The sequence below is a fragment of the Hippocampus bargibanti genome, linkage group LG06 (genome assembly GCF_051943395.1).
Source record: "Hippocampus bargibanti isolate YZ-2025 linkage group LG06, ASM5194339v1, whole genome shotgun sequence".
Classification (NCBI taxonomy): Eukaryota; Metazoa; Chordata; class Actinopteri; order Syngnathiformes; family Syngnathidae; genus Hippocampus; species Hippocampus bargibanti.
Window position 1 is genome coordinate 21,439,994 of NC_142739.1, and position 25,010 is coordinate 21,465,003.

The window sequence follows — 25,010 nt, forward strand, 5'->3', positions numbered from 1 at the left end:
GCGTTGCCATTCCACCATCTGCCCCAAGTGAGTGAGAGTGTGAATGAGGGAGCGGAGGAGGGAGAAGAAGAAGAAGAACAGAGGAGAGGACAGTCCGACACACAGGAAGGAAGATGGAAAGATGGAGACGCGCAGCCGATGGTGACTTTGTGAATTAGCCGAGCGAAAAGCGTTTTGATTGCATTAATTTTTTTCAGGAGAAAGACGGAGCGGACGGATGAGCGGCGAACATTACTGTCATGTGAATATGGACCGCAATTTGTTTTTTAAACTCTTTGTACAGAAAATAACTTATTCCGCCTTGTCGGTCGGACTTTTTTATGTTGGTCTTATGATGTTCTAGTCAACCAATGTGTTGTTGTTTACGGTCTTTATCATTGAATATTCAGGTTGTTTTTTATTCAAGTTTTCTGAATCTTATTGTTGTACAGCCTTGTTGTTTGGGTCCTTTTATTCTTACTCGCTAAACATTGCCCTAGTTGGAGCCGGTCGCATGCCGCCAACACGGCATGTAAACATTGATTGGCTTTTATGGTCGGCGCGCCGCCGCTCCAACTTTGATCATTTCCTGAAAGCTATTGATCTTTCAAGGGAGAGGGTGGGGGAGTTTGGTCCTCTTGTTCAGTGAGATGGAGAAATAATGATATGGAGTCATCAACGTTCTGATTAGGTGCAGTCGTGTGATTTAACTGCGCTTTTTTATCTGCCAACTCTTTTTCTGCTGTTGTCAGGTCTTACTCGGCAAACCTTCTCTACAGGCATCTCTTTTAATCGTCTGTTCCCATGGCAATGGGCTGCAGCTGCAGACGGAGCGAAATGTAAAGTTTTTTATGTGTTTTTTTGTTTTATTGTCTGTATGACTTACTTTAAACTGGTGCTCTTCTATTCTGTAATTGAATCCATTCAGTGGATTGCAGTATTTGGATTTGTGACTATGTACAGTTTTTAGAAAATTCTATAAAAACACTGACTGCCTTTTGTTTTCATGCTCTAGACGGTCCCCGTCTGTGCTGAGCTCACCAGTCTCGGAGAATCAGGGTTGCTTCAGGTCACCCGTCTCCCCCCCTCCTCACTCGCTATTTTGCGTTCAACCTATGGCGAGTCTCAGTCTCTTTCTTTTGTCCTGATCTCACCTTCGTCAACTGCAGCGAACCTAAATCCCCATCACTCAAACTGATGTGCCGTTCAGGAAACAGGGGAGAACGCTGGGAGAAATTAAATTAACAAAGTCAGTCCACATGGATGTTTTGCCGTGCATGGCTACCTGGTCTTGACACGGCTAATTAATGATTAGTAAAATATTTGTGGTGGGTTCACCTAATGCCAATCTGCAGATGACTTGCGATCCTCCCCTGGTGTATTGCAGGTCTTTCTTTCTGAAGTCACCTCGCTTAACCTGCCTTCCGCAGTACGCTTGAGCATCCCTTTGGCAGTGCTCCTCTCTTTCAGTTCGGTTCTGTACGTCCAGACACAAAGGGGACGACTTTAAATAATTGCTTATTGTTATGTGTGTGGCAGTTTGTTCCACTGTCCACGTATAGATGACTCAGGATTCCTACTCACGTTCCGTGAGTCATCTCCGCTGAAGTCACCTGACCTACTCTGTTTCCTGTGTGCGCTCAAGCATCCTCTTGGCAGCACAACTCTTGGAACACTTCAGTTGTGCTTGTTTAAACGAGTCAGTACGGGTTGAATCTTTTGTAATTTTTCTTTTAATAATCCGTTTGTATGTGGGGCTTGTCAAACTGTTCGATTTGACCTCGGCGACCCCTCGGTGGTTGACCCCTGGCGGCCCTGAAAGCAGGGTGACTTTTCCAGCCATACTTCTTAAACCAATTTTATTTCACTCTGCTCGACTCTGAGCGGATCCTCCACGGTGCTTCTAATCCATGACCAGATGGATGACTAGCGAGCTTTGCTAGACAACTCCTCTGTGGTGCTAGACTCCTTGTGGGCGACTCTCTGTTGTGCGCAAGCTCGTGCGTGGGACTTCAGATGTGGTCTGAAGTGATGTCTTATTTTATCTTCACACAAATATTGGTGCCAACCTTGGAGGTGCAGGTCTTATCTCGGTAAGGTGTGTACCGATCTCCCTGGAAGGAGTAAAGGTCAAGCGATTGCGACTATGACTAGTGCCTGAGCCACGCTGAGGTGGCGGGTGTTGCCTGTTTGACTGTTTTCCTCATAGAACTCTGGCTTATGGGAAACTGTTAATGTCAACGGACTGTTGTTTTCCTTTAAGGTTGGACTATGCAGAATACAAGGTGGTACACTACATCTGGACAGTAGTCCACAGCTTCAAGAAAAGCTTTATCTCTAGATGAATAAGGCCTACATCACTGCTCTTCTCTCAGGAAACTGACTACTATCTGGGCATCTTGCTTGACATAACAAGGTTAGGGCAGCGATGCATTGAAGGGTCAGCAGAGAGAGAGAGTTTAACAAATCAGGTCTCATTACTATCACAATAAACCCGTTGGCCTTCATTTGCCAGTGATCTGCATCCTATAGAGTTACATCACCGCTGTGCTACTGCAGTGGATGTCTGACGCCTATTTCCAATGGTGCTCTGGGGTTTGACCAATTTCAAACCACAACGGCCTCACTTGTTTTAGCCATATCAGGAACTTCAGTCAGGAACGGGCCGTTTCGAGCTGACTCTTTTTGTTTTCTTATTTCACTGGTGTCTAAAATAGGTGAGGCGGTCCAGCTTCGAGCCGGCCCTTCTCAAGAGAAACCGCGGTTAACACTTTCAAAACAAAAAGCACTCTTAAAACGGCAGCCTGGAGAACGGGCAGGCAGCCGCGGGAGGGGGTGAGGGGGAGATTATCTGGAAGAGGCGAGAGGAAGTGGTGGCACGGGAGAGGGCGGAGGCGCTAGAGAGACAGAGGCTGGCTGAGTACATTGTGTGGAGGAAGAGAGAGGACTTCCAGGAGAGGCGAGGAGAGAGGGAGAAGAGAGACAGGAGTACAGAGAAAGGGAAGGAGGCAGCGCCCGAAGTAATCTGGAAGAAGAGGGAGGAAGACAATACCGTTAGGGAGCCAGCTAGAACCAGTTATGGCGGACCCCAAATTATTTGGAGGAAGAAGGAGAGGGAGTAGAAGACTTTAGCAGGCTATAATAACAAGGGTGCTTCTACCAGGAATGGGACACTTGTCATAAATGTGTAAGCTTGATTTCTCTCCTTTAGCCAATTGAGGTTGCAGGTGTGTGTTGTAGGCTTAGGATCAATTGAAGCCGTGTATGTCGCCGCCTTGTTAGGGGTGCACAGCCCTCTCGCAATTCCCCTGAGTGGCTGCTCTTAGGGTTTTTATCGGTCTGTGTCAAGCTGGACAGACTCGCTAAGGGAGCACACACACCTATGCTCCTTCTTCACCGCAATATCACACACGGAGATACACACAAATGCAAGCGGCACTGAGAGACAATCATTTGATTTGATTTATTTTTTTTTATGCCACTGACAGCTGTGCTGAGAGACCATTTAGTTGAGGCAAAAAAAATCTTCACTGGTTGATTGAAAAGTTGGCCTGTTCATCGGCGCAAGATGTGTTTTTCTTTTTTTGTCATCAGCTTATCACACAATGAACTCTGCTTTGAGAAGTGAACTGATATCAACATGTCGCGTCCTGAGACACTCCAAAGCAGCCGTCTGCATCTGTACTCAGCCATCGTCTGGAAGATTGCTTTTTTCCTAAAGGACATTTCAAACACTGATTATATTGTGGATGAAGCCATTCTTAAAGAAGTCCACTTTGGACTGTTTTCAACTGAATGGAAGACTAACAACTGGACAGATGGATGCCGCTTTCACACTGAGGAAGACCGGCTGTGTGTCTTTAAGAGAGAAACTTTGAATTCAGAAACAAATCATCCTTGATAGACGTCACGACAGCCTTTGCGGACATTCAAACTGACAAAGCAAAACCACTATGGAGCTGATCCCTAAAACCAAGTACAGCTACTTTCGAAGCGAATCGCTCAGCTCAACGGATGAGACAAACTCCAATCCATCGTCCTTCCCACCTTCAACTCCCGTCACCCCTCTCACTCCCTCTCCTGGCTTACCTTCTTCGATCTCCTCCTCTTCCCTCACCCCTATCTTGCCCCCTTCTTCGCCCCGGCCGCCTGAGAACAGCCCCACCACCCTCTGCTCCTTCTTCCCAAGGATGGGCTCTTTGCGCTTGGGCGTCTCTGCCACTCTACTACCAGGACTCAAGGCCTCCAGCAGGCCACTGCCAACCCGGGCACCTGTCGAGTCCCCTGGGGACAACAGGGGCAGCATTGGCTCCTCCCCTCCACTCCATCACCCGCTGCCCCCTTTAACCGCTCCTTCTCCCCCTCCCCGACCAACCCTACAGGACATGAACCGGCTGGGAGGGGCGTCCAGGAGGGCACGAGTAGAAGGTGCTCAACTCGGAGGAGATGAGTGGACGCGGCATGGCTCCTTCGTCAACAAGCCCACCCGTGGGTGGCTGCATTCTGACAACGTGGTCAGCACGACCGGTGTCTCCTACTCCGTACGGGTATGTGAATGACATCATAATCTTGTCACCGTTAGCCTGCTTATAGCTTTTTCAACTTGTACTATGTCTCTTCACGAGCAGTTAAAGGTTTGGACCCACCTCTTATTCAAGTGGATTAGCAAGTGTATCCAAACTTTTGACTGCTAATGTACTGCATTTTCTGCATTATAAGGCGCACCTAAGAGCCTTCTTTTTTTCAAAAGCTGACCATGCACTTTATAATCAAGTGCGCGTTATATTTGGAAAGGTTTTAAAATATGCCATTCATGCTCTCCATTAGCTACTCAAGCAGCATTTCCTACCCTTCGGTAAACCAAAGCACATATTTTACATTACAAAAAAATGACACCAAAATCTCAGTTTATTTACAAATTTACTCAGTGTGATGTCTGGATCGGTTTTGATTAAGGCAAATCTATTCTTCTGTTGTAGGGCTGCAAACTGTTGGCTCTACAGGTTCTTTGTACATTCTGCCATTTAGTAGAAGTGCAATTAATTGTTCTACCGGTCACTATATGTTGTGAGCATAGATTTGTGATCATGGTTACATGATCAAAAAACAATAATTTAAAGTGGAATTGCATCGTGGGCCCTGACACAACATTTGGGAATGACCGAAATAGATAATTAACATTCAGAACGACCATATAAAAATGTATAGAAATACAAGTAGCCTGACCATTGTAATATGTGGCATGTTGCTTGGTAGCTAGCATCTAGCTATCCACAATAATTAGCTGTAGATCAGGGATGTCAAAAGTATTTTTTTGTTTCGTCCACATTGTAGTTACGGTTTCCTTTTGAGGGCCGTCATGAATTTGGGCAAACCATTGGAATGTTTCAACTCCTCCACTTATTACATACAGAACGCACAACAAAATAATGAATAACGAGTTTCCAAATCGGAAATCAACAATAATGACCGTTATTGTGGTTTGTATACGACAATTCTAAATTTTGGTTCGGACTTTAGCACGCATCATGAAATTTCACAAGTTTGACTTACTTTTGCGGGCCGAATAAAATGATGCGGCGGGACAGATTTGGCCCCCAGGCCTTGACTTTGACGCTTGTGGTTTACAGTGTATAATATCTTGTTTGAAAGTTATTTTGGTGCATTTTCTATTGCTGCAGAAAATTAACCATTTGTTAGTTTTCCATGTGTCCAAAAAAAAATGTGTCCAAAGGGAGGCAACATCCAAAATTTAGGGCAACAGGAAAAGCTTGCTCATGTTATGGCGTTTGCTTCCTATTTCCTGTGCAGTACATGGGATGCGTGGAGGTGCTCCAATCCATGCGAGCGCTGGATTTTAACACCAGAACTCAGGTCACCAGGTGAGGCCATCGAATTCCCCACATGCCTTGCCAAGCGGTTGTAAATGTAGCAAGACACATTTGTGTTTGCCTGCTTGTCTGTCTTTTTTTCTCTGCTGCAGCGTCTGACTTGCTGTGTTGTCTGCCTGTCTGCTGCTTTCTTGACCCTTACTTAAATTAGAATGTTGTGGCATTCCAGTGGTTTCCTTCTGGTTTCCGTCGCAATGTTTGTGTCTGTGGCGCGAGGCGAGCAAACCCCGCCGGCGACAATACGTTCAGTCATTTGATTCGCGCAGCTCGAGAAGTGAGTGCAGGAAGGTGTCAGCGTTTGAGATATGTTTCGCTCCTCATCCAAAGAGCTTCGTCACTAAACTAAAGTTGTGCTGAAACGAATCTGATTACTTTTCACTCGTTACTCCCTGAAACTAATCTGGGGGGAGTAGTCTACTGCTCCCCCAAACTTAGAGCCAGGTACCTATCAGAGCAGAGGTCTGGCACCGCCACCTCTGTCCATTAGGGATATATATATATATATATATATATATATATATATATATATATATATATATATATATATATATATATATATATATATATATATATATAGGGCCAGAGTTTACCAGCACAACTTGGTGGTCTTAACAAAGCTCTTCGGATGAGGAGCGAAACATGCGACACCTTCAAAGAAGTACAGATGACGGCTGAAGAAACCTTTTCCTCAATGGACCACTACTGTACGACTGAGAGCCCATACGGACTTTTAATATATGCTACACCGTGTTTTCAGGGAGGCCATCTCGGTGGTGTGCGAGGCAGTGCCCGGAGCCAAAGGAGCCCAGCGACGAAGAAAGGTACACAACATGTACACTGTCTCCATGTGCACACACCCATGCGGGACATTATTTATTTATACTGCTTAAGTGGGCAGCAGTGGTAAAGGGTTTTCGGGACGAGAGCTAGATTTAGCTTGATTGTCGACTCTGTGGTCAGTTGGCTATGCAATCACACGCTCTGGCGAATAATACATGCATCTGGATTTGGGTTGATTGTGCAGTCCTGCGGATAGTGGTGTACTCGCAGGTAATTACCGATCATGCACGCTTGCCATAAGAGTGACTCGAGAGGGGAATCACAGGTGGAATCGGCAAAGTCAAACATAATGCGACTTCCAAGTTAGTCCTCAGAGCATTAAATAACGAGGAATGATTCATTCCAAGTAATAAACAAAATGCCGCCATCCTGAACCATGTGTTAACATGAAAAACAGCACTGTGTAATAAAAAAAGCTAGCATTCGCCCTTGGAGATCATCATGAAACCTTGATTCGTATAACCAGTACAAATAAAGGCATAATAGAACAAACGTAAACTAAGAAATAAGTCATCCTTGTCCATGTGGTGGAGGAATGGCAAGTTATTGGCCTTTTATACAAACTGTATCAATACAATAATTCCGCTGACCCTTTTTGTCCGTATAGCAGGGGTGTTCAAACTTTTTGCAAAGGGGGCCAGAATTGGTGTGTTAAAAATGTAGGAGGGGCCAATCTATGCATGTTTTTTGGTTCATTCATATTCCTATCAAAATTTAATTGAGATTGGCAGTCAACTTTCCTCCTTTTGTTGATCGTCGCCATTTTAGAAAATTTGGGGGGCTTATTCAGTCAATGACTCATATACTAATTTTCTGTTCCTACATAAGCCTCTAGATGGCAGCACTCAGCACACGCATTTAACAGCGCTACTGCCCAATGTCATTAATTCTACATGCGGGCCAGACGTTATTGATTTTATAACTGAAGCTGCAGGCTGGATCAAAATTGACCACAAGCTGCATTTGGCCCCCGGGCCGCACTTTGGACTAGTCTATGTATATTATTGATGCTATTTTCTGTTTTTATTGATTCCCTGTTACATTCCAAAGAGGACAAAAGAAAAACAAAACATACTTGTGGAGTTCATGTATTAATGGTAAAGCTCAGTGTGTACCTAACTCAAACATATCGTATTTTCCAGTGTATAAGGCGCGCCCAAAAGCCTTGATTTTCTTCAAAAGATGACCCTGCGCCTGATACACAGATGCGTTTTATATGTTAAGTAATATTGAGCCACAATAGGTCTGGCAACTACTGTCAGCAGCCATCGACTCAATTTCCCCCCGTAGAAGAAGTCGTACGTAACCCCAGGCTCCACTGTAGCGCCTTATAATGTGGTATTCCTTATATTTGGAAAATTTTTATATATTTATATCTTATATTTGGAAACCTTTATTCATTAATTGAGGGTGTGCCTTATAATCCACCTCATTTATGGAAAAAGTTTGTAAATACACCATTGATTGGGGATGTGCTTTATAATCCGGTGCGCCTCATACACCGGAAACAATTGAATTTTTTTGTTGTGTAACTCCACAACGTACACATGATTTTTTGATTACTGATACATCACAGACACTTTGACGGTTGGAGACTCATGGACGAAGTAGAAATTGAATCTCACTCACCCGTAAAATGCCATTCTGCCAGACTCAGTATGCCGTGGGTCTCATCAAATTTTCTGTTTGAATTTTCAGCTATCTATCTGGGAATCGTACAAATTTAGGAGCAGTCGAAGTGTTAAGCTCCAATAGCCGGTCTGTGCTTTGTATTCTTGTAAAACTAAAACCAGACAGGTGGCTATATTCACTGGCCTCAATACTGGAGTGCTGTTTGACCAAAGAATACCTTGCCTCTAGCAGAGCATAACAGACACAATTGTTAGATTTAGCCACTCTAAAAGGTCTCTGTAATCTTGGGTTATTCCAGTTTGGCATGTGAGTCCTATCCTAAGATTATTTTCAGGAACTGTCTGGCACAATAGTCCTGGTGTTCAATGTGAACATGCACATGTGTGTGTGTGTCATGTTCTTGTTCAGGCCTTTGTGGATCATCCCGTCTGCTCCGCACGGGCCGCAGTTGGCCTTGCCGAGCAGACAGGATCAATTTCACAATTGCAGCTGTTCTCTCACGCCTCCACCCCAGTCACGAGCACTTCAAGACATGCAGGTTTCATACACAGACAACATGAACCTCTAAGCCAGGGGTGGGCAAACTTTTTGACTCGCGGGCCGCAATGGGTTCTAAAATTTGACAGAGGGGCCGGGCCAGGAGCATTTGGAGGGAGTGTTTGGGCCGGCAATACTAAACCTAAAGCATTAAAGGACAACCGACGCCTCCGGATGTCGTTATGTCCATAATTTGTAAAATCACTTCAAACGACTTTGACTGAGCGTATTTTACAAAGATTCCACAGCATAAGGCTATAGTTTACGTTTTAAGACTCGCGCGCTGAATATTCATGAAGTCTTGTTTTCGAGTTGATGACGATCCCCATGTGACGTCACGTTTAGACCGCCCCTGACCGAGAAAGCGACACACAATGCATTTTGCGGTACTTTGTTTGGTCTGAAAACTTCGTGTTGATCCGTGTTGATGGCAAAATCAGAAGGAAAACACATAAATAACGCGATGGTGAATCGTTGTGTGTTGCACCAAGACGACTATTTGATTCTCGCTGACACAAATTCCCAGCTGACGAATCATCCCATTTCCAACGGAGCTTGGGCGCCATCTTCTGCATTTTCTGGGTGCTACATTGCGGTCATTGACGGCTCGAATTGATGTGGGAGGACTCCTTTAATCAATTGCAAACATTGATGCTTTCCTCTTCAGAACTATTTGAATCATATTCATAACTGGATGAGTAACAAGAAAGCATCTTCTCCGAATCTGAAGCCATTGTTTTTATTCACTAGCAAGGCAAGACGTCTTGGCGTAATGTCACGAACTGGGGGCGGGACTTTCTCAAAATGCCCAATTCACAGCTCAATTTTTTGCAGATTTTGGACAGTTTGTCATTTTTATTGGTGTTTTGCATTTGACTAAAAATATCATACTGCGTGTTTTGGGTATTTTAGATGCTATAAAACGTTTTTCTGATGTCAGTTAAAAAACAAAAAAGTGACGTCGGTTGTCCTTTAACATTATTTTGGTGATTTTCTATCGCTGGAGAAAATTAACCAATTGTTAATTTTCCAATATGTGCAAATGGGGGGGAACAGAGCAGGTTTGGCCCCCGGGCCTTGACTTTGACACCTCTGCTCTAAGCCAACAGTCACCAAATGGTTGCCGTAGACAACAGATGGCCCTCAAGAACCACATGAGTCACTTGCAGGGATGTTCGTGATAACAGCAGTGATGGGACATTGTGGTTTTATAATATTGTTGAAGATTTTTTTTTTCTAAATGTAAACAATATATAGAAATCAAGGGTTATAGATTGGTGTTTATGTTTTGTACCTTTCATTTCAAAAGTGTGACTGAAACGGTAGCCCTTTGTTTGATTCAATCAGCTCTTCAAAAAGGCCCGTGCTCTTAGTACACGTTTGTCTATTTCTGTTTTCGCTCCGTTGCAGCCCTCATCACGCTGCCTCACGTCTATTCTCGGCAAGAGCAACCTGCAGTTTGCTGGCATGACAATCAGCCTAACCATCTCTACCAGCAGCCTCAACCTGCTGGAATCAGACTGCAAACAGGTGCGACAAAATCTCTTATTTGGCAATGTCCACAATTTCATACACTGCAGTAATGTCATGGTTTGTTAAAGACAAAAAAATATGTCACAGCCGAGTAATAATACTACAGTTGACACATATACCTCCAACCTCCATCCCGTGGGCGTTGCAAACACAAAGGGATGAACAAGGTTTGCCTGACCTGAGAGGTAATATGCAAATTATAGCACATTGGCAATATTTAACATCTTCAGGTCAAATTCCAGCGGGAAACGCCAACGTTGGGCAGATAACGTTGGTGTGCTTCCTCTTTCAAGGGTGTAAATTCCAAAAATAAATTCAAATCCTGGCCCACAGTGAAAGCTGTTAAATACAGTTAACTCATCCGTTGCTATTCCCGAATTGATTCGGTTTTTGGGGTTCGGGTTTTGGTTTTTCTTGATTGTGCCGATAAAGCGCTGGTCAATGATTTTCCCTTCCACAAGGGTCAGCATTTGCCCTAGCACTTTATTACAGCTTCAGCTGTTGTTAAAGCGCTCCATCAATATGATTGGATTGGATTGGATTTGCCTTTATTAGTCTCACAGTGGAGAAATTTACATTTCACAGCAGCAAAGTGATGAAAGGAATGAAAGTAGAAAAAAAGAAAGTGATAGAGTGTTTATGCACGTTTTAACCGAACAGAAAGTCTAAGGTTCCTTACACTGAATTGAACGTTTATGTAGTCCTAAAGCTGACTATTCTGGGGGTCCTGGAATTTAAGTGAAACTGACAAAAACCCTGGCACTGGAATGGACACATTTTTGCATCATCTGGCAGTGAATGAGTTAAAAAAAGTTTTTGTCACTGCAAAAAAAAAAATCATTTAAAATGTGTGAAATGTCAATTTCTCCACTGTGAGACTAATAAAGGCTAATCCAATCCGATTCGCGGGTCATCTTCAATTAGCCATTTTCTTTCATCCGTTCTATTTATGTTAGCCTAAATTGGATTTTCTTCACTTTTCATTGCTCCTCGCTAAAAGATTTCTTCCAATTTCCACGAAATGTAAAACAAGTCTGTTTTTACAATTGCTCACCGCACGCAGAGCATGTCTCCTAAAATGCTGTGCTGGAAGAGATGCACAGTCCCCCGAAAAAGCTTCGTAAATGTCCATGTTGGAACGGCAATTATGCTGTAAGATCATTTTCCCATGCTCACAATTACTGTTAATGACCATTTCCACAGACAACTATTTTTGTACCCCCTGTTCTATCCTGTATTCTTGCTTTCCAATGGAGAAATGTTCGAAAGTAGTGCAGCGTTTACTTTTTAACACAAACAAGCCGCCCATTTGCAAAATTTGCCTTGAAAACAGAGTTGTTAAGTATTAATGCTGTTATTTGTTGTAAACATTTGAAGCGTTGCCCTGAACATCTTTAGTCAATCTGGAGTTCATGGCACTCGCGTGATGGAAAAACCAAGCACGTGTTCCAGCAACAACTCCACATTTGTCTCGTCATCCACATGCTCTCATCTGCTGTCCTTCATGTCATCTCTCTCTCTCTCTCTCTCTCTCTCTCGCTCTCACTCTCTCTCTCTCTCTCTCTCTCTCTCTCTCTCTCTCTCTCTCTCTCTCTCTCTCTCTCTCACTCACTCTCCCTCTTTCTGTGTCTGCCTCCTCGTCCTCTCCTCTATTTGCTCCACAGATAATCGCCAATCATCACATGCAGTCCATCTCCTTCGCCTCCGGAGGAGACCCAGTGAGTCACCCGAACCCCCTTCTTCTTGAGCTCTTGAGCTCTCACTGACCTTTTTCTGTTTTCCACCAACCGCGTGCTGCATATCCATCCTTCCTGCTTCTTTCTGTCATCTTCTATTCCAATGATTACCACTCAACCCACCGCCGCCTCGCTGGTCTCCTACTTGATCTTATTATTACTCCCGCTTATCTCTCTTTCAGCTCTGTGTTGTGTTTTTCCTAACTCCTGCTACAACTCAAAAAGGCTGCGGCTTGGTCTTTCTTCTTGAAGCCTTTCTTCTTTTTCCTATATTGATCTCCCAATCCCACAGCCCAATTGGCTCCTAATCGTCTATCCCTTTCTCTCTCAGGACACTGCGGAGTACGTAGCATATGTGGCCAAAGACCCAGTCAACCAAAGGGGTGAGCAAAAGCAGCAACATTGTCATTCTGTCACTATAAATCTTTTCTGATACACAACAACGACACAAATGTTGAGTCGCCGATGTGTCAAAGCGTTTCAGTATAGCACAAGCTGCTGTTTAGGAGGACTCACTTAATGCACCCTCCTTTAATATCAGTTGCTTGTATCGTCGACCTTCACAAGTACCTTGCAATAAGAAAGGTACGGTATCGGTAACGTATCAGTAAGATATCAGTACGGCATTGGTACGTTATCAATGAAGTATCGGTACGGTATCAGTAAGGTATTGGTAGGGTATCTGTAAAATATCAGTAGGGTATTGGTAAGGTATTGGTACGGTATCAATAAAGTATCGGTACGGTATCAGTAAGGTATTGGTAGGGTATCGGTAAGATATCTGTAAAGTATCAGTAGGGTATTGGAATGGTATCGGTAGGGTATCGGTACCGTATTGGTACGGTATCGGTGTGGTATCTGTAAGGTATCAGTAAGGTATTGGTAGGGTATCGGTAAGATATCTGGAAAGTATCAGTAGGGTATTGGTAAGATATTGGTGCGGTATCAATAGAGTATCAGTAAGGTATTGGTAGGGTATTGGTAAGGTATCAGTACGGTATCAGTGAGGTATCTGTACTCTCTTGTATTTAAAACCCAATGACTAAAAGAAAGCCAAAGTATAAACACTAAAATGGCATGGACTCAAATAACTTAGTGTCTAGACAGCAGTTTCACGAAAATGAAAGCACACAACACCGTGAAGTGGCCACGCTGACAAAGAAAGAATGCATTGATGTGAGGACATGTACACTATACACAGGTATACTATACTATACTATACTATACTATACTATACTATACTATACTATACTATACTATACTATATAAGTATTATATATATAATGTTTCAAATCATTAGTTTCAAATCGACAACCTACCCAATGGATAATTGAGTCACAACGTTCATTAGACTGGAAGACAGTTTGAGAAACTACGGCACAGTAAACCAAGTTCTCGAAATAGGTTTCCATGACTGTTACCCTACTAACGGTGTTTATTGAACCATCTATAATATTTGAGTAAATGCTGACCCTTCTCTACCTGCCTTGCAGCATGTCACATTCTTGAATGCGCTGAGGGTTTAGCCCAAGAAGTCATCAGCACCATCGGCCAGGCCTTTGAACTGCGCTTCAAACAGTACTTAAAAAACCCACCCAAACTTGTCACGCCTCATGACAGGTACTCATGCACGCACGATCCATCGGATGGCCTTCAGTTTGGACGCAAACTCATCATATATCTGTTTTGTCCGCAACTCTCTGTATCAGAATGGCTCCTTTTGATGGCTCCGCATGGGAGGAAGAGGACGATGAGTCCGCCCTCCTGCCTGATGTCCCATACTATAATAACTTCCCCGGTAAACAGCCTCCACCTGGTGGTCTGGTTGACATGAGACCACGTCCGGGAGCCACGCTGGTGAGTTATGTATCCATGCATTGCTTTCACATGCAACACTGATCTTGGTGGTTCTGCGTTTAAGAGATAAGAGTATAATTGATTGTGAAGCAAGCGTAACAGGCTCTGTTGAATATCAGCACATCACAATTGACAGTTTTATCCTTTTAACTGGCCAAATTCATACAATTGTAAATGTTTATACTGTAAATCTTTTTTATTTTGGGAGTTTCATAAATAGATTTCTTTCATGTTTGAAATTGCGTTCCCCCGGGGCAAATCCCTCGCACACATCATCCCCACCATGTAGTAAAAACGTGCATGTGTGTTTTCATGTGCGTGTTTGCAGCCTTATGGACAACCTGGTCAGAATGACATTCACAAGCAGCCTCTGCCGCCTTTGCCAGGTGAGCTCCTTTTGCCCTTGAGACAGCAGATAGTGTGTGCCAAGGTTATCACTCAGGTGCAGAATGAAGAGCAAAAGATGAAATATGCAAAGCTTAACCTAAATTTAGCATCTGCTTTTAGTAGGTGCCAAGGAAGGAGGGCGAGAGATGTTTGATGACCCCTCTTACGTCAATGTGGATAAGCCCCGCCCCCCAGCCGCCGCCAATGGGAACGCTCACAGAGATGTTTTTGACATGAGTGAGTTCCTCTTAACTCAAACCATTGCACTTACGATAAGTCACTCACCTTAGCTCAGGGGTCGGGAACCTTTTTGACTAACAGAGCCATAAAAATAAAGTCTTTAGAAATGTTTTTCAGTGAGAGCGACACACACGCGAGCGCGCACGCGCACACAAACACGCACGCGCGGCCACTTTTCAACAAAATGTCTGAGTGTATTATTTAAAATAACTGTGATAGTACTCACTGTTAACATGAATGGTTTTCCGTTCCTCATGATTGGTAAAAATCCAGCCAAACGATAATGAAAGTCAACTTGCCAGGTCCATAGGCGAAGTTACTGCTCGCGAGCCTGCACACTGCTCATTAGCTTCCACACTTGCTATCTGCAATATACTTCTCGCATAAGTATATTGATGCTAACGTTAACATGGGGCTTGTTAAAATGTCACTGACATTCGACTGTTTCATAGATGGTATTGTTTCATTGCAAATTAGAATCAGAACCTTTTCTCTCCACAAAGGCGAATCCTCCGGTGCATTCAAGCTCAAGTGTACTGGTCATTTGTTTTTTACTCGTCGGGCTCATTTAAAGGGCCGTTTACCTGTTTCAACATGACAGCCAGTATCATCCAATCAAAATTGCGCTTTCTGCCAACTGCAGCCCCAACAGGAAATGAACGGCGAAAAAGCGAGAATATCTATTTCGTTTGATCGGCGAGCCATATGCAATCATCAAAAGAGCCATATATGGCTCGCGAGCCATAGATTCCCGACCCCTGCCTTGGCTCATTCACTGCCATTCACGAATTTATTCGGGAATTGAAAATATGACGTAGAACCCCGTTCCCGAATTTGTTCAGGTTTTGTTTTTTTCTTGTTTGGATGCTGATAAAGTGCTGGTCATGGCCTCTGGCAATGTTTTTTTCCCTTCCACAAGGGGGCAGCGTTTTCCCTTTTTTGATGTCAGCGCTGTCTTCTAGCTGCAGCTGTTGTAAAAGCACAATATAAAACAATTTGTATGTATTGGATTCTACTTTGTACATCCACCCTCACTTCAACCTCAGATAACTCGAGACCCATACAATTTAGGAAATAACTTTTTTTCTGATAAAAAAAGAGACTCCAAGGTTTTTCCGCTGCATTGAATGTTTACGTCCTGTTTTACGTCCTAAAACTCGTTTCTGAGGGTCCTGCATTTTGAGTGAAAATGACAAAAACCCTGGCACTGGAGTAGAAACATTTTTGCACATCGTTTGGCAGTGAATGAGTTAAAGACTTTTTGTTAAATATTTCTCCTAGATTTCCAAATCTTGTGAATAGTGCATTGTAAATGGAATCAATACATCTTGTCTTCCTAATATAACCCTCTCCCACCCCCACCTGTCTATAAAGAGCCATTTGATGATGCCCTTGGGGGCTCGGTGACAGCAGCGCCCCCTCTGGTGGAGCAGCTCCAGTGCGAGACTTGGTTCCATGGCAGTTTAAGTCGCAGGGAGGCAGAGAGGCTACTGGGCCGCGACGGAGACTTTTTAGTGCGGGAATCGGGAACCACGCCGGGACAGTATGTGCTCACGGGTCAGCAGGGCGGTCAGCCCAAACACTTGCTCCTCGTTGACCCTGAGGGAGTGGTGAGTCCTTAAGGAAACACTGGAATCTTGCATGAAGTTTCATGTCTACATTTATTCTCAGTCGTCTCAATAGAAGGAGCCACTGGTTTAGAAAAGGTTATGATGATCAACACCCCGAGGCACTAATTGTATAATTTGTTGGAGCAGTGTGAAGGCAATCATACACATTTTCACTGTTTTGTCATTTGTCATATGCGGCCAGAACACAACACGTGAAAATCTCATCTCATCTCATTTTCCGTACCGCTTATTCCTCATTAGGGTCGCGGGGGTTGCTGAAGCCTATCTCATCTGTCTTCGAGCACGAGGCGGGGAACACCCTGAATTGGTTGCCAGCCAATCGCAGGGCACACAAAGACATACAACAGTCACTCTCACACTCACACCTAGGGACAATTTGGAGTGGTCAATCTGCCTGCCATGCATGTTTTTGGAGTGTGGGAGGAAACCGGAGGAGAACATGCAAACTCCACACAGGGAGGCCGGACCGGGACGCGAACCGGCGACCTCTGCACTGTGAAGCCGGTGTGCTAACCACTCGACTACCGGGCCGCCACACGTGAAAATGACTTATTAAATCAATTTATTCAGGAATTGAAAATACAGACGCTCCCCAACTTACAGACAATATACGTTCCGGACGGTCGTTCGTAAGGTGAATTTGTTCGTAAGTTGCTTCAGTGCTATATTTTGTATGGAATGTATGTTTAAGTATTTGCTATCTATTTGCTATCTAACTACCTAGTTAGCTATCCGTTTCCTATCTATTTGCTATCTAACTAGCTAGCTAGCTATATTTTAGTTATCTATTAGCTAGCTAGCTAACTTTCTATCTATTTGAGTATTCCGAGTTGATATAACGCTGGCGCGTGTGGCTGCCGCTGCTCACCTGCAGAAAAGCTGATACTGTGACTGTAAAGCGACCTTGAGAGTTTGGAACTCTGGCTACCTAGCTAGCTTGGTAGCTATTTATTTGCTCTCTGTTCGCTACCTAACTAGCTAGCTGGCTACCTAGGTAGCTATCTATTTGCTATATATTCGCTATCTAACTAGCTAGCTGGCTACCTCGCTAGCTAGCTATTTGCTATCCTACTAGCTATCTGGCTACCTAGCTAGCTATTCATTTACTATCTATTTGCTATCTAACTAGATATCTATCGATCTATTAGTAATCTATTAGCTAGCTAGCTAACTTTCTATCAGAATTATTCTGGGTTGAGTGAACGCTGGTGCATGTGGCAGGCGCATGTGGCTGCCGCTGCTCACCCACAGAAAAACTGATCCTGTGACTATAAAGTGACCTTGAGAGTTTTGAAAGGAGCTTAGGAATGAAATGTATTATTATTATTATTATTACTATTGCTTTATTTAAGTATATTTAAGGCTTTTATAAGTAACCTGTATTGGTTTGTATTGAAAAATAAACATTTAATAAAATATATGCTCTATAAAGATATGTACATGTACAACTGGAGAGAATTCTACATGTTACTACGTACTACATACAGTATGTTACAAAAATGTTCAAATGTACCGTTGTTTCTAACTCGAATGTTCGTAAGTGGAGGAGCATCTGTATGACGTGGATCGTGATTCCCGAATGTGTTCTTTTTTTTTACTGGGGGGTGCCAATAATCCGCTGGTTAGACCGCTGGCAATGTTTTTTCCCTTCCACGTGGGGGCAGCATTTGCCTTTTGTACACTTGCACCTCATTTTATTATATAATTTAGGAATTAACTCTTTTTTTCTGATTAAAGAAGAGAGTCTAAGGTTTTTTTGTGCTGCATTGAAAGTTTATGTAGTCCTAAAACTCAATAGTCTGTGGGTGCTGAAATTTTAGTGAAAATGACAAAAAAAACCTGGCACTGGAGTATACACATTTTTGCACACATCAGGCAGTGAATGATATGAACGATGTAGTTTCACCAACATATGTTTTGTCCTCACAGGTTCGTACAAAAGACCATCGGTTCGAAAGCGTGAGTCACCTGATCAGTTACCACATGGACAACAGACTCCCCATCGTTTCAGCGGGAAGTGAAGTGTGTCTGCAACAGCCGGTAGAGCGCAGGGCCTAAAAAAAGAGCCGGTAAAAAAAGTGACTCCACCAAACACAACAACACCAAAAAGAAAAAAATGGAAAACAAAGTTGTGCAAAATTCTCCAACATGCTGCTGTTATAAACCAAACTGTGAACTGCAGTCCCAAATCATCATAGAAAGCTACCCTGAAGCACTGCTGCGTCGTCTCCACAGTCTCCTGTGAAGAGGAAAAATCCACAGAAACTCAATGCCACTTCAATAGAAATCAACCATGGGAAAACAGGCCCTAATTTGTTATCATTCATCAAAAAAAAACAAAAAAAAAGACTGAAAAATAGCAGCATGAATAGAACATGAACCTGCATGCTTTTATTGTGATTTCCATCTTTGAACATGTTGCTGGGCAGAAAAAAGGTTTAAAAATACAGTAAAGTCTCGTTATATCGATATTCAAGGGAGTCCGAAAAAATATCGATATAACCGGGACTGTCGATATATCCGATATCGATATAACGAGACTTTACTGTATATATATACACGTGTGTACATATATACATATATATGTGTGTACACACGCACATATATATATATATATATATATATATATATATATATATATATATATATATATATATATATATATATATATATATATATATATATATACACAGTAAAGCCTCGTTTTATCGATATTCAAGGGAGTCCGAAAAAATACAGTAAAGTCTCGTTATATCGATATTCAAGGGAGTCCGAAAAAATATCGATATAACCGGGACTATCGATATATCCGACCCTGTTTGCATGTAATTTTCTCCGTGCGTGCATAGAAATAGTATCGATATAACCGGGACTATCGATATATCCGATATCGATATAACGAGACTTTACTGTATCGATATAACCGGGACTATCGATATATCCGATATCGATATAACGAGACCGGATATATCGATAGTCCCGGTTATATCGATACTATTTCTATGCACGCACAGAGAAAATTACATGCAAACAGGGTCGGATATATCGATAGTCCCGGTTATATCGATATTTTTTCGGACTCCCTTGAATATCGATATAACGAGACTGTACTGTATATATATATTTCAATTTCACCCAATTATGAGAATCGCTACCTTGCAACCTTAAAGGACAACCGACATCATTTTTTTTTGGTTTCCTAACTGACATCAGAAAAACGTTTTATAGCATCTAGAATAACCAAAACAAAATATTTTAGTTAAATGCAAAACACCAATAAAAATGAGTTAAAGTGTCCCAAAACTACTTGAAAATGATCTCAGAAAGTTTCAGTTTCAGAAGGTCCCGCCCCCTTGTTCGTGATTTCACGCCAGGACATCTTGCCTTGCTTGAGAATCAAACAATGGCTTCAGATTCAGAGAAGATGCTTTCTTGTTACTCATCCAGTTATGAATATCATTCAAATAGTTCTGAAGAGGAAAGCATAAATGTTTGCAATTGATTAAAGAATTCCTTCCGTCTCATTTTGAGGCGTCTGGACTCCAATGTAGCGCACAGAAAATGTAGAAGATGGCGCCCAAGCTCCGTTGGAAATGGGCTGATTTGTCTGCTGGGAATTTGTGTCACCTAGTATCAAATAGTAGTCTTGGTGCAACACACAAAGATTCACCATTGCGTTATTTGTTTTTTCCTTCTAATTTCGCCATTAACACAAAGTTTTCAGACCAAATAATGTACCCAAAATGCATTGTGTGTCGCTCTCTCGGTCAGGGGCGTTCGTGACGTCACGTCAGGAATCGTCACCAACTCGAAAACAAGAATTCCTGAATATTCAGAGTGAATCTTAAAACGTAAAATATAGCTATATGCCGTGGAATCTTTGTAAAATACGCTCAGTAGAAGTCATTTGAAGTGATTTTACAAATTATGAACACAACTCGTCCGGAGGCGTCGGTTGTCCTTTAAGTTGCTGTTTGGACATAGGAGGTCCCACTGTATGTCTGCATTGACAATCTATAGGCTCCTGTGTAAATCTATGAATGTAATGGTAGAGCGATGGATTTTTGCCAAGTGTCATTCGGATTAGTAATTTTGTGTGATTGTTTCTTTGAAATAGAAGGAATCAGAAATGTGACTCCACAGTCCACTGTTGTCATTGACGTCAACGGCTTCATGTCGTAGTTGTTTTGCAATCTCTCTGTGCCTTTTTTTTCTTCAATGCAGTGACTCGAGTGCAGTCACCTTACATACTTAATCGACAAAAGTTCTCAGTTAAAACAGACTGCAAAAATGCACTCATTGAGCTATCTTGTACAGTCACAGATACTTGATGTCACATGTTGTTTTCAGGGGGGGGATTTCCTAAGCATCAAGAAATAACCATGACTATCTTGCAAAGCTGATGAGTAGCTCACCGGGAGCTTTAGATGGAGCGTGTTGATATTTGAGAAGGTTTTTTTTTTTTTTTGAGGGGGGGATCATGCGTTAGCTCAAACTGTACCTTTCTGGATGTACACATGCACTGCTTTAGGTCCAGGCTGCGATAGTAGACCCACACCATTCGTCAAGTGGTCTTGTGTCCATCACAGCTGCCTGTCGCATGATAATAAAATAAATGTCTACACTTAGTAAGGTGGGGGTGGGGGGAGGGTTATGTACAGTATATGTGTCAGTGGTGATGACAATGTGACTTGTTGATTTGTCTTTGAAAAAAAAAACAAATGTTCTTTACAAAAAAATACATTGTACACAGGTGATTTGTTGTTGTTTTTTTTGAATACTTGTTCATAGGGAAAATATGTGTTTACATCTGTAACTGAAAGTCTAGATTCCATATCTAAATAAATGCATATATCATTCATTTCAGTGTCACTTTTGAATTGTAAAATCACACAAGCCAAATAGAGCTCTTAACTCGTTCACTGTGCAAATACATATGTGTCCACTCCAGTGCCAGTGGGTGTCATTCAAAATACAGTTACAGTGATACCTCAGCTGAAGAACTTAATTGGTTCCCAGAAAGTGTATGTAAAGCGAAAAGTTCGTCTTCCAAACATTTATTTCCCATAAGAAACCATTCAGATGAGAATAATCCGTTCCCAGGTCCCCATGGTTTGGTGTTCTTCCACCAAAAACTAGTCAGCCAGGCACTGTGGCGTTCCGTGTGGTTTGGTTCGTTTGCCGAAAACTAGTTCGTATGCCAAGTTTATATTCTCGCAAATTTAATGTTCGGAAGGCGAAAAGTTCATAAACTAAAGCGTTCATAAGCTGCGGTATCACTGTATTGCAAAAATGCTCTTGAATTTTCCCAATTGTGGAAAAAAAGAACAAAAAAATCACGACAGCTCTGACCCGAAGTCGCAATTGCAGAGTGCTCACCATGAACAACTTCCAGTGATGGAGGTCATGCACCACCATAGGTTAAAGGTCACCTGCTACGTTATTTTATACATTAAATATATATATATATATATTTTTTTTTGTGAAATTGATAAAATGAAAAGAGTACAGTTTACACGAAAAAAAAACAATATTAACTCATTGAATACCAGACAATGTGCAAAACAGCTCCTAGTGCCAGGGTTTTTGTCATTTTCACTCAAATTGCAGGACCCACAGAATATTGGGTTTTAGGACTACATAAACATTCAATATAACGTTAGAAACCTTAGAGTCTAGGGCTCCGTGACAGCGGAAAGAAGAGAGTCTAGGGCCTAGACTAGGCCCTCGTCTCTCTTCTTTCACCAGAAAAATGAGTTAATTTCTAAGTTATATGGGTCTGGGGTTATCTGAGCTTGAAATGGAAGCGGCTGTACAAAACGCAAATGCCACCCCTTCGTTGAAGGAAAAAAACATGGCCAGAGGTCCGACCAGCGGTTTTTTCAGCACTCATGCAAAAAAAAAAAAAAACAAACGGAACATATTCGGGAATGGTGCGCCACGTCATGCATTTCACTCAATCACTGCCAGACGATGTGCAAAAAGGTGTCCACTCCAGTGCCAGGGTTTTCGTCATTTTCACTCAAATTGCAGAACCCACAGAATATTGACTTTTAGAACTACATAAACATTCAATGCAGCATAAGAAACCCTAGAATCTAACTATTTTTTGTGATATAAGAAGACCATCTAAGGCTTAGATTCTCTTCTTTCATCAGAAAGTTAACTAACTTATATGGGTCTGGAGTTATCTGACTTTGAAATGTGGGCTGCTGTACAAAAGGGAAACACTGCCCCCTGGTGGTAGGGAAAAACATTGCCAGAGGTCTGACCGATGCTTGAAACGTACTCCCCTGTCCGAGTTCTGAATGTGCGTCTCAAGTGTGATGGACTTCGGACAAGTCCAGCGCACCGCCCGCCCAGGACAGACTCAGCTCACCCGTGAGCCTATTAACGCCACCCTACATGCCATCGACATTAGATGGATGGATGTTCTGGTATCACCGTAGCCTAAATGAAGAGATAACACCCCAAGCTGCTAGAACGTAGCATCAAATGGCCCACCGCACTATCCTCAACAAAGCCTTGTATGCACTGGGAGTTTCCTCTTTGTGAAAAGCTTTTCACAGTACGACGCTGATTCAGGAGTGTTGTCAGTAGATGACAGACTGCGTGGAAGAACGTACAGCAAAACAAGCAGAAGAGTTGAGAAACAGGCGCCGTGTACGAGGACTGGGAACCAAGTGCACCAGTACTTGTATGAGTCCTATCTTGTCGCAGCTGTCAGAGCTCGCCTGCCATTTCATCCACTCGTTGACGCCGTTCCTATCCGGAGCCATGCATCCTCAGCGTCCTCTCCCCCAAGCCGTGCCTGCATCTTCATCTCCCTCATCCTCTCTAGGGCAGCAGCTACGAGATATGGTCATGGGTCTCGGCCGCGGAAAGAACTTGTTCGGGGGGAACGCAGCCTACGGATTTGTGCGGTCGATGAAGGAATGTCTCTACTTCCTGCTTTGCTGTTGGTGCATCAAGGAGATACTGGACTAGAATGAAGTGGATGGAGTTGGCACGGTGGAGTTGGAGTGATTTTTGTCTTTTGATCTTCAAACAGAGGCAAGGGAGCCTTCAAAAATACCGGCAAGTATGACAAACTTGCATGGAAACTCCAATTTTTGTTTTATTATTGTCATCCTACCAAAAAAAAAAGCAAAACTCAAATTTAAGTACAATTAATTGCAATTTTCATAATAAAGCACAAAGTAGCAAACAATGTTAATGAATAGTGGAATAAAATTATTTGAACTCGTTAATATGTACGTTTTACTAAACCTTCACATGATTTTAGTCTTAATTTTAAAAAGTGAATATTAAACTAAAAAATACTGATTTCATAATATTTTTTCATGTTTGACGAATAACATTTTTTGCAATCATTATTAGTCGTATTAATATCATGTTGATTATCATTCTTTAATACCACAAATGTTTTTTTATACCAAATAACACCCACTCTTGTTATTTTTTTAATACAGTCAAGTATTAAAAAAGGTAATAATAATAATAATAATAATAATAATAATAATAAATAGTAATCAAAGCGTTCATTGAAAATCTTTTACATTTGTTGTGAGTATTAAATTCTTATTTAATATAAATCATGTAAATAAAAGAATGCTAAAACCTTTTTATTTTTGGGGAAAATATGTTTAATATATGTATATACGTTACAGTAATCCCTCGTTCTTTCGTGGTTTGATTGTCACATCCCTTGATGCATCGCGGTTTTTTTTTCCCATTTAAAATAAGAGTTCAGAAAAAAATGCTGAATGACTCAGTTTTGTACATGGATGTAGCTTGATTGGTTCCCAGCAGTGACGTCATTCAATCAATGACAACACAATATCCCATGATTTACAGCCATAAGGATTGGCTGTGCATCTTCTCAGCCCCACCCAGTACCCCCCTACGTCTTATCACGTGGGTTACTCTTTGATCGGTCTAATGAATTACTTGCTGAGATCAGTGTCGTGTTTACTTGTCCTCACTCTACTTTGCGGATTTTTTACTATCGCGGGTGGTCCTGGTCTCCATTTACCGTGAAAATGGCGGGATTACTGTATTCTTAAACAAGGTGTTTTTATATTTTGCCATATGTATGATTATCATATAATAAAGTTACAATTAAATTGTTAATGTACGTATTTGATTGCTTTATTGAATAACCCATTATTGATAATACTCTCTCCCTGTTTGATTAATCTCATTAATGACAACAATTATACATAACTAACATTACGTATTTTCAATTTAACACCCCCACCCCTCCTAGCCTTATTTTAAATCAACCCATTTATTGTAATAATCTATTCCTGTGTCCCCTTTATAGGATGCTGTTGTTGGGTTTTCCATGGACACATTTACAAGCTTGATGGCGTGGAGCTCTATTTTGTGACTGTACGGGAACTCCCTGATCAGAATAAACGACTTCATCAATCGAATCGTTTACTTCTGTTTGCATTTTTTTAACTGCTACAAAATACCGTATGCTTTAATTGTCAATGTATTCCAGGTTTCGCCGGGAGCTTTTTTGAGTGACTTACGTAAGTGTGCAAAGTATGTTCGAATTAATATTTACATTTTTGCCTGTAAGCGACATTGTCCACAGCGTCACCTGCCATATGTCAATCAACCTGAAAACTTCCCCAAACAAAACCCGAGTGAAGACTCACTGCCATTGGTCGCTCCAGAGGACAAGAGGCGGGACTTGATAAAATCTCGCCTATGATTGGACGGGACTGTCTACTGCC

At 42.2% G+C, this 25,010-nt stretch overlaps 1 protein-coding gene across 2 annotated transcripts; it reads left to right on the forward strand.

Annotated features, from left to right (window-relative positions):
- On the forward strand, positions 1-18,529 carry shc1 (SHC (Src homology 2 domain containing) transforming protein 1). 2 transcript variants are annotated; one of them, XM_088997980.1, is made up of 12 exons: positions 1-4,526; positions 5,791-5,861; positions 6,628-6,691; positions 10,290-10,409; positions 12,077-12,130; positions 12,480-12,531; positions 13,642-13,768; positions 13,858-14,005; positions 14,334-14,391; positions 14,516-14,629; positions 16,007-16,242; positions 18,193-18,529. In XM_088997980.1, the coding sequence occupies exons 1-12, from the start codon at positions 3,933-3,935 to the stop codon at positions 18,319-18,321; spliced, it is 1,767 nt and encodes a 588-aa protein (XP_088854106.1). In that variant the 5' UTR covers positions 1-3,932; the 3' UTR covers positions 18,322-18,529. The 2 variants fall into 2 exon arrangements, with proteins under 2 accessions (XP_088854106.1, XP_088854105.1); XM_088997979.1 differs by having other exon boundaries at positions 3-4,526; positions 14,513-14,629.
- Positions 18,530-25,010: the final 6,481 nt, after the last annotated feature.